An 11,061-nucleotide genomic window follows, 5' to 3' on the forward strand; every position below is an offset into this window, starting at 1 on the left:
CTCAACCACGGAAGCATGGAAGTGCCATAAAACCCCTGTTCATTTCAACTATTTTATACTATCACCTAGAGCTACTATAAAATCTAAGACCTCCCACCCCCACCAATAAAGCAAGGTGAAAAAGGGGGAGGGTCAATTGGGAGAACAACAAATTAAAAATGAACAATTTTGTTCATTTCTAATGAACAGTTACTATAATTTCAAGTCTAGTATTGTAAGCCAGTCAGCACTGTTGAAAGTTACCCACAAAATAATCCATAAGCAATCTTCCTACGGGACTCAGGACTCAGCAACAGGCAACTATCTGAGCATGTCTTGAAAGAAATGTAGTCAGCTCAGGTGTCAATCAACGTGAAAGACAGTCACTTAAATAGAGGTCTTATAAGAGCAGGAAAATACATAAATCCATTAGGGAGGTTTAATCATCACAAAACCAACACATTTCTTGAATTTTACAGATGTGTTTCTACCACCTTCGGTTGTCTTTCTGTTTCTTCCTAAAGACACCTGGCTACAGATTTGTGTGCTACTCGTTTATGTTGTTGTCTTAACTTTGTGCTTGAAAATCAAGGGAAATACTTCAGGAAATGCACTTAGTCAAAGTTTTAAGAAACAGTATGCAATATCCTATTGCAGTAGAGTACTGTCAATCCTACAGACCTTACAAATTCAAGAAGTGATTTACATCTCTTGTGAACCTAGCTAGAACATTATTCTCAAAGAAAAACACACGCACACAGTATATGTCACTCCCAAACTTTTTCTACTTCAATTGTCTTAAAACTATAGGCTATTTGCTCAAAGCTACATTATTTCTTATATCCATATGCTAAAACTTTAATACTTATATCCCCTCTTTGACACTGGGACAGTGACAGAGTCACTAAAATGATGATTTAACATCATGGATTCCGAGAATCTTCAGACAAAAGTTTTACTATTTTGCTTTCACCAGCTTGACATTTTCCCACAGCATGTTGTAAAAATGCAAGGAACCCATAAAACAATATGAAAGAAAATACTGTAGTTTCCGTTTTCCTAAGAAACTTAGGCATCAAACTCGTATTAGTCAGCCTCAAGAGCATAAATGCGGGAAGTTGAGGTGGGGGTGGAGGCGCCAATCCTCTAACACCACATGGGCAGAAGAAACTCACTAAAGAAACATGAGAAACAACACAATAGCCACACTATTCAAACTGTTCCAAGTGGCACAGGAGAATCACTTGCCCCATACCTGGTGTTCAGTGTGCTTGAAGAATCACTCCAGAACATACAATACTGACTCTCTTTTTCCCAAGCCCACCACCCTCTGGTTCAAGTTTGGGGCTGGCACTAAATGCTTACCACATGGCACTGGTCAGGCCAGAATCTCCAAAACACAGATGAATTGTCTCTCAGGTGACTTTAAAGGGTGAGATTGATCACATGATTCACCTGCAACTTTCATTTAACTTTGAGTACTGCCTAGAACCCTGATTTTTTAAAAAATCTCATTATAAATATTAATAATAACATATATCTGTGATGCCTTCATATAATTATTTTAATAAATATTAATTCAGCTTTGCCTTCCATCAAACAAATAGCATTATTCCCACTTACTGATAAGTCAGGAGACAGGAAAAGGGAATGCCTGCTGAAAGCATTATAGCACCAGATAAAACATAACTCTTCTTTAGTTTTTAACAGGCACTAGGAAACATCAACAAAAGAGATTCTTGAAGTTTTTTTTAAGTAAAAAATGCTTGTCCATCTTTTCCTAACTGAAACTCATCCATGATTACCACTCTTAACATCTTCATCTTAAACCCATTTTTCCTGCAACAATGGTATCATTATCCTTCTGTAATATCTATATCTTTACACTACAAGGTACAAGAAAGAATATTAAAGATGCTGCTGAATAGATTTATATAAATCTAGCAGCTTCCTTGAATTAGTCATTGGAAGGTGGTTAGTATTATCTGGTAAAATGTTTATTTTTGATAAAGAGGCGCAGCTAACATAGGCACTTACTTTAAAATAAGACTTTTTAAAAAACCAGGCAAGACCCATTTTCAATCAGATTCTGATGGCCCAGTGAAGTTCTTAAAATTACTTTCTGTGTTGAAGCAAAATGTAGAGATTGATGAAACTGTATAGAAAAGGTTTGGTGTTTCATTTTAAAAATGTAAGATATATGAAAGTCATGAATGTTATCATCTATAGAGACATATGTATGTCAACAGACACTTTCCCAGACCCGTAAAGCTCACCTTCTACTTCTTCTTCATCACACACATGCTTGAGGAAGGAAGCCCCTCTGTCCAGGACAGCTTCATCCTCCATCCTATAGTAATAAAAAAGAAAAAAAGAATGCTCAGACTTCTCCTGGAGCGAGCCACTTGCAGCAGCCCAGCTTCTGGGCAGGTTAACCTGCAAGCTGTTGTTCATGTTAGCAGGGCAGAGTCACTCTTCTTCTGGTGTCTGCTACTGCTTCACGCAGCTCCTCTCATCTGGTGCTCGAGAATATGCCGGTCCCACATAGCTTCAGTTCTAACCTTGAGAGGGCACCCACATAGACAGGTAAGAGAAAATAATCCCAATCCTGTAGGCAGGATGTTGGGGGCTCTCTCCTTTAGGGTTTTAAATTTTTTTTAAAAAAGGATGAAAGCAAAAAAAAAAAAAATACCAAGAGAGGAAGTTTGGTGTGTCTGGAGTGCTCGTGATGATCGTTTGTGGAAATCCAGCTTCTGTGCTTAGCTCTTTAAACACCCACTGCATAAAATGTATACCCTCACACACACACACATGCACACCCACCCACACGCAGAGAGCGACAGGGAGTTAGGCTAGTGCACAGTGGGAGCCTAGCTTCCAGCCAGCCTCTTAATACCAGCACAGCCCAGTATTCTCTGTTGAGTGGCAAGCTTTGAGTCACATGTTGGCCTTACGGAAATCTGACATCTGAGGATTATCCAGCAACCCGGCTTCGGCAATACACACAGATACATGCCACCCATTCATTCATTTTCCACATTCTAATCACACATCTTTCTCTATGTATATCTGCCCTGTTAACTCTTCCCTGAAGGGCACAAAGTTCTTCATTTTGCAACCACATTATGCTGTCCTCCTGTCTCCTTACATAATAGGATCGACTCTGCAATTTCATATGCTAAATAAGACCTCAGAATCCATCCAAGGAATGACAGCGTTTTTAGGGCCTCCCGATGCCAAACATGCTTCTAGTTTATAGAATGAGTTAAGGTTTATTTCCATACTCTGCAGCTCCTTTTCATTGCATTAACTTTGATATACAGAATTCCATGAGCTCTATTTATAGTGAAAGCAGAAAGAAATCCTGAATTGCTCAAATGCTGCTTGTGTAGTACCAGTCTAGAAACAAAGAACTTTCTCTGGGGACAGCTGCTCTATGTCATACCGTACATGAGCCCTGCCAGAGAACCAAATGTTCATTCTGTATTCTATTCATCCAATTATATGCTCAGGCATTGAATATTGTAGGTCTGTTTTCCATATTGTCTGTATAACTTATTCTTGTGCTTCAGATATTTGTTATAATCTACGCAGATGTGCATTGAATTCGTATTTTTGTCCTTACTATTTTAGAAGCAAATCCATCTCACAAAGCAACCATCATAACATAAAGAGTCAGGAATTTGGTGTCAGGTAGTCCCCGGTTTAAGAAATCTAGCTCATCACTTAATAGGTGTGCTACCTGGAGCAAAGTTTTTAGCTTTTTTGAGCCCCAGTTTTTCCATCTATAAAACTGGGGTAATAATATCAACCTTGTATTGATTCAACACAATATCAACCTTGCATTGAAGGCTTTGAGAGTCGAATTAGGTAACATACATAAAAGCACACAGTGCAGGACTTAGCACGTACTACATGTTTAATTACTGTAAGTTTCCTTCCTTTCTGTTTCCTTCATTTTCACCCTGGCAATCTATACATCATTTTCCTTCTCTATACTCAAACTAAAAATAGAAATCTGAATGCAAGCAGGATATGGGTTGGCCATCAAGATTTTAGTGGAAAAGAAAATTCCTTGAAGATTTGAGGTCGGGCATGATCATGGCTCACACCTGTAATCCCGGCACCTGTAATCCCTCGGGAGGCCAAGGGAGGCGGATCACTTGAGGTCAGGAGTTAAGAGACCAACCTGGCTAACATGGTGAAACCCCGTCCCCACTAAAAATACAAAACTTAGCCGGGCACAGTGGCACACACCTGTAATCCCAGCTACTCAGGAGACTGAGGCAGGAGAATAACTTGAACCCAGGAAGCAGAGGTTGCAGTGAGCCGAGATCGCACTACTGCACTCCAACCTGGGCAAAAGAGTGAGACTCCATCTCAAAAAAAAAAAAAAAAAAAAAAAAAAGACTTAAGAAGTCAAGTCATTTATCAACTTCTCTAAGCCTCTGGTTCCCATGAAAATTAAATGATATAGTATATTCACTGATTCAGCAAATATTTATTTAGTGCCTGCTATGCTCCTCATACTCTTCAGAGAGAGGGAAATATATCTGTGAATCAGAGAGACAAAGTTCCCAAGCAATTACTAGTGAATAGATGAACAAGGTAATCTCAGATAGCATTAAGTACTTTGTGGAAAATAAAATGAGGCAGGGACTGCTTGGCATAGGGTGGTTCACATGAGGCTTCTGGATGACAACTGAGCAGAGACAAAAATGACAGGAAGCAATCAGTACTGTGAATATTTGCAGGCAATGTGTTCCAAGCAAAGGGAACAGCAAGTGCAAAGGCTTTAAGGTGAAGACAAGTTTAGGATGTTCCAGGAACAGAAACAAAGTTAGTACGGCTGGACAGGGCCTGAAGGTCAGCTTTAGGAGATGATACTGATTGGGGCCACAAAACCAGGGTAAGGAGTCAGAATTTTAGGTGTTATGAGAGCCACGGAAGAGTTTTAAAATGGAGAGTGACTTGACTGTTTTTCATTTTTAAAAGATCACCCTGATAATGGACAGTAAGGGGACAAGAGAAATTAAGAAATTATCGCAGGAGCCAGGGGAAGGCTATGGGAGAAACAAATTATTGGGGAACAAATCAAGAGTTCTATTTAGCCACTTTAAGAATAAGATGCTTATTACACATGAAAAAGGAGCCATTGGGCATACAAGTAGATGTCTGACTCTGGAGCTCAGAGGGTCAGGATTAGAGATAAAAATTAGGAAATCAATGAATAAAGCTGGTACCTGAAGCTATTACTAAACGAGATCATCCAGGAAGAAAATGTAAAAATCAAGGAGTGGACCCAAGACCAAGTGCTGAGGCATGCCGACATTTACAAGCAGAGCAGAGGAACAAAAACAGTCAATGAGGTAAGAGGAAATCCAGGCAAGAGTGATGTCAAGGAAGTGACAAAACAGCACTGCTACCAAGTGGCTGAGAAAGATGGAGAGAGAGGTGTAAAAAGCACTTTAGTCATGATCACCAATATCTTCTGATTGCCAGATATAATTTTTACATACCACACACAGTAGCAGACACAGAGGAGGCATTCAATAGTTCTCTTTTCTTTTCTCTTTCCTGCATTCATTCATGCAGTCAACATTTACTGGATACTACTACTATGCTCCAGGCACAAGCCAAGGCACTAGAGTTACAGTGAGCAAGACAAACAAGGTGCCTAATGCAATCACATCCACCTTTTCAAAGATTACCCTTAGCAATCCAGGCAAATAAGTTCAAAAGGCAAGAACCCATCCATTACACATTTGTAGACACAGATAAGGATGACAGTTTAATGAGGAAATTTTCTTAAAAGACCTCAGAAGCACAACAAAATCCTGAAGCCCTGTGCTACTGCACGTACATTAATAGTGCCAGCTCCCCTTTAGAAAACAGAGTGGTTTAGCTCACATTAACCCTTTCCAGTCCTATCAGAACTAACCCTTTCCAGCCCATAGAGTCCAACACAATTTCATGCGGAACATCATTTCTGCACCTCACTATTAATCAAACTGATCCTAAAGTCTTTTGTTGTCTTTTTTCAAATTTCCTAACTAAAATGTTTAGCCTTTGTGCCTAAGCCATTCCCAAAATTGCATGCAACAACCAAAGAAGTAAAAGAAGAAAAGCTGACACAGTTGCTCAGCCTGCTTTGAGTGGGAGGACTGCTTGAGGCCACGAGTTCCAGACCCGTCTGCACAACACAGCAAGACCCATCTCTGAAATTTTTTTTTCAAATTAGCTAGGTGCAGTGTTGTGCACCTGTAGTCCCAGCTACTTGGGAGACTGAGGTGGGAGGACTGCTTGAGCCCAGAAGTTCAAGGCCTCAGTGAGCTATGAGTAGGGCACTGCATTCCAGCCTGGGTAACGCAGTGAATTCCCATCTCTAAAAGAAAAAAGAGAAACAGAAAGAAAGAGAAAATGAAAAGCAGCAACAACTGGAGGGAATAATAGAATAGTTCAGAAGAACCCTCTTCCTGGGCTAAGAAAACCATCCAGCCTAACTGAGGCACTGTCACTATGTTCCATCTGAGTTAGAGAGTGAGAATAATGATTGGTGCATTCCTTGGCTCTTTGATGCATACTTCACATTCCCTCCAAGACTATACATAGCAAGTAATTAGAAACTTCGTTCTTTCTGACAGACAATGCAGAGCATCTCAAAGCAGCCTCTTCCCTGCAGGAAGAAAAAAGGCATGAGTGAAGCAAACGGAAAATATAAAACCTGCACACCCACAGCGGCCTTTCCCCACAGCCGCCCTCAGTCCTTCTTAGAAGTAAGTCCAGCTTGGTGCACCTAGGCTTCTGCACAAAATACAAGAATTCAGCACCTTTTCTTCATCTTTACACTACAGATGTCAATTATTTGGGCTTGTGTCCCTCCCCACCGCAAATCCTCTCAGCAGTTCCTTGCTATTATTAGTAAGACAGAGATATATTTTAAAATAACCATCTGACCCAACTAGTTCCTCCTCCTATCAATAGGAAGAAATTAACTTATCCAGTCCTTAATCAGGCCCTCAAACCCATTCTTAAAAGTTCCTTTCACACACCCTGCATTCCTGAAAACAAAGAAGGGAAGAGCATGCTTCTAAAAAGCTCCCGGGTTGCTCACATCACCAGCATGAGGCAAAGTTCAGAATAGATTTGGAAGCTTCTCACCAGCATCACGGGGATAAGGGTCACACCAGTCAGTATAAAATCCACTCAGGGCCAATAATGCCTTCCCTCAGCCAGGCCTCTGACTGTACAAGATATACCCCTTCTACGGAAGTCCACACCCAAAGCAAGGTTTTTCTTATTCTCCGTTATTCTGGGACACCAAAATGATTTAACTGTAACACATGTCAAATCTACTGCCAAATGGACCGGCTTTCACCAGCCGGTCCTAATCACTGAGCAGGCTCGTAAGGGTGACTTAAGCCCAGCATGAGAAACATTTGTGCAAAACTGTCAGCCATTGGGTCTTGAGCACCCATCTACATTCCACCCCTCTAAGTTCCCACCCCCAGAGCCCATGCCAACTGCCAACGTGCTCACCAGCTAGTCCACACAGCGCAAGCAGCTGCCACTCAGCCAGTCAGCACGTGGCAGACCGCCAGCACACAAGTTTCAGAATGCAAGCCTGCCCCGTCACAGTGCTGCTAAAGGTTGAAGGTCTTCGAGTGTGCTAGCCTTTAGATTCGCCTCACTTGCCCTCCCACCTCCCTTCTCCCATCCCTCCCGTTACGCCTCCTGCTGTAGCATTTCACTTGTCTCTATAGTAACAGCATCTGGTTTCAGGGTTAAAACTTTATACAGCACATTTCTCCTCCGAGCCTAAGCTTTTGCCAAAGGATGCAGTAGCAAAAAGCCTGCTGCTTTACCGTGGAGCCACCTGTTTCCCTGCCACCCCAGGATTGCAGCTACTTTGTAAACTGTAGGATGAAAGCGACTACAGTACTGAGCCCAGGGGAGGCGAAACAGAGCCTCCAAGCCTGGCACACTGGCTGGTGTGTAGAGGATCCACTCTGGGGCTTGTATACTCAATCCCAGAGCTAGCCCACTCTCTTCCACAGCCTGCTCTGCACTTAGTGATGCTGCACATGGATCAAGTTCATAGCAGGGCTTTTTGATTGCATCCCAAAAGGCACCGGGGATGGCACCCTAGAGAGCAGCAGGGCACCAGTGTTTAACATGCCCATAGCAGAGTTTCATATCACTGTTTCTCTCCATGCATACAGCATAGAGTTTATTAGCTAATCTTGTATTTCAACTCATCCCACTTTATCCTCACCAGCTTGGTCTGTTTACAACATCCGGTGAACCCCATAATCTCTCACTTCACACAGCTTTCCCATGCATAGCCAATGTTTAAACAGTTCTTTACACACATGCCCACACACACACCAAAGTGACGCACACAGGGGAGTGATAAATGCTAGCAAGTTAAGAGTTTTATTATTAGCCATTTTTGCCATGAAAACTAAGTGTATACAAAGGCCTTTACTTGAGGACTACAGTCTCAGAGTTCAAAAGCAGGCTGTCTCTGTTACTTGGCTAATCTTGGATCAGATGAAAGATAAAAATCAGCATTTCACAGGTCTTTTTCAGGAGCTATACAGAATATAACAATCAGTACCGACATCTAAAATTATACACTCATACACCCATTTCTGAGTTCTATTCCCTACTCAAATCATGTTTAAGAAGTGGGGGACTACTTCCATTATAAACCATTTGCAAACGTGATTTTTTTTTCATGATTCTAAACTTCACAGCATTTTATTGGTGCTTTTGTTGCTTTGTAAAATCTGCCATGCACATTTTCAACATACACATGATGAACAAGACACAATTCTCTAAGCCACAGGCGACAGGGAAGAGCAATCTCAGTGGCTGCAAAGTGCACTGCCATCTTTTGGCAACATGTGTTCACTACAGGGAACGAAGGGCAAGAAAAAGCTGCAACCATTCCCTTTAAAACTTCACAGGAGCTCTAAGAAGGCCTTTCATTCCCACAGGAAGTAAGACAGAACACAGTTGCTGACTTAACTGTGCAGACAGCTGGAGCTCTGGACATCCACACTGGGGGAAAGGGACATCGGTGCAGCAAAACTCACAAGCATGACTGATGGCAGTGATGACTCCCAGAGATCAGCCGGCAACAAAGCGAAGTCAGTCTCCTTCCCAGAGCACCCTAATCAGCCTGGAAATTTACACGGGCCCAGGGCCAGAGGGAAATAGGTGAGAGCCCCACACAAAATCAGACTGAGAACTGTATAAAAGGTGAAAATGCAACCCAGAGCAGGATCACGCCAAATCCAATTCTGGATTTATGAACTGTATTAAAAGTTCATTTGTACTCCTGGGCACTTATCCCAGAGAAATAAAAACTTACGTTCACCCAAAAGCCTGTACATGAATGCTCACAGCAGCTTTAAGTATAGTAGAAAACTCCAGAATTAATCCACATGTCTTTCAACAGGAGAGTGGTTAAACTATGGTACATCCATACCATGGAATACTGCTTAGCAAGAAACATGAACAAACTATTGATATACACAACAAATTGAATGAATCTCCAGAAGCTTATGCTGAGTGAGAAAAGCTCATCCGAAAAGGTTACAAACTATATTATACAATTTATATGGAGTGACAAAATTTTAGAAATGAAGGGCAGATTTCGAAGGACAGATTCATGTTTGCCAGGGGTTAAAGATGGAGGTATTTGTTGTTAACAAGGGCAACACGAGGGACCCCTGTGGTTGGCTCTATTCAGTATCTTATCTGTGGATCAACACAGGTGATAAAATTGTATAGAACTTAATACAGACAGAGGAGAGAGAGAGAAATTCGTACACGTAAAACAGGAAATGTGAATAAAGTTTGGTGAATTGTATCACTGCCAATAACCTGGTTGTGATATTATACTACCGTTTTGTAAAATGTTAACCTTGGGAAAAACTGGCAAACTGGAGCTTTTCTGCACCAGTAACCTCTCTGTATAATTTCTCAAATATGCATTTGAATCTACAATTATCTCAATAAAATTTTCAATTTAAAAAAGCTCATTTGTAACTCTGTTTTTTAATTTCCCCTAGAAGCATTATTCTACACGGTGGTCAGGTCCACCAACACAGATGCAGAATCAGGCAAAACTGAATACGAAATCCCAGATGCACACTTTGCTAAGTGTGTAAGCTTAGAAAGTTAACTAGCCTCTCTCACTTCACTGTCTTTTAAAATGGGCTTATACCACTTCAGAAGTTAGTTTAGGGAATTAAATAATTTCCTAAATAAATCCAACCAGTTTTAGTTAAATAAAATAAAAAGTTCATAGGGCCCAAGAATAGAGTATTAATACTCCTACAGACCCAAAGGTCATGATTCTGTCTCATGAGCAAAGGCACAGGATTTTTGACTGAGGAGACCACAGATAAACTGTTCCTCAAACTACTAGGATCAAACTCTCCCTTTCCATCTTCTCCATGCTAGGGTTAGGTCTCCTAAACTCTGTCTTCAGATTGTTGATTGATTTCTGAAAGGCTGGAGCAGGCTCAGTAACAAAGGACAAGAAAATAACTGATAGGAGGATGGAGACAGAGACTCTGGGGTGAGAAAAGGCTCGGAGGCCAGGAAAGGTGACCGATGAAGAGAGAAAGTGCTTGTGGGGAGGGTACGAAGTGCTGAAAGGAGGACTTCGTTCATGACTCCTCAGGACATTCCCTGACTTAGCCTGCACTCACATTCACATGCTCCTTAATATTTTTAATGGACTATCTCATGTGCTTCCACAAAGACCCTGTGCTGCTTCTGACCAGAGTTCCGTTGTAGAATAGAGTAGTCTCCTTCCCATGTCAGAAACAAAGTACTTTGTCCTTCCAACATTTTCTCAGAGGTTTTACTGTTACGGACAGGAAAAAGAAGCTCCCTTCTAAACTCTTTTAGCTTTCAATCACCCTTCTTCAAGGCTTCTTGTATGAAAATCACAAAGGTCCTAAGACAGGAATCAGGCCAGATGAAATGGCTGGGCCCCTCCATATGAGACACCAGCACAGAGGACGGCGACCGGCATGTTCGTCCTCTGTCCCCTCCTCCATA

General features: G+C 41.5%; 1 protein-coding gene across 3 annotated transcripts in view; it reads right to left on the minus strand.

Annotated features, from left to right (window-relative positions):
* SLC4A4 (solute carrier family 4 member 4) overlaps nucleotides 1–11,061 on the minus strand; it is a 396,122-nt gene that overhangs the window by 339,523 nt on the left and 45,538 nt on the right. For all 3 annotated transcript variants that reach the window (XM_023190242.2, XM_023190244.3, XM_023190245.1), the window contains exon 2: nucleotides 2,256–2,329. In XM_023190242.2, the coding sequence (XP_023046010.1) occupies nucleotides 2,256–2,328 (73 nt within the window). In that variant the 5' untranslated portion in view covers nucleotide 2,329. The remainder of the gene's footprint in view (nucleotides 1–2,255; nucleotides 2,330–11,061) is intronic.

The sequence above is a fragment of the Piliocolobus tephrosceles genome, chromosome 3, assembly GCF_002776525.5.
Source record: "Piliocolobus tephrosceles isolate RC106 chromosome 3, ASM277652v3, whole genome shotgun sequence".
Classification (NCBI taxonomy): Eukaryota; Metazoa; Chordata; class Mammalia; order Primates; family Cercopithecidae; genus Piliocolobus; species Piliocolobus tephrosceles.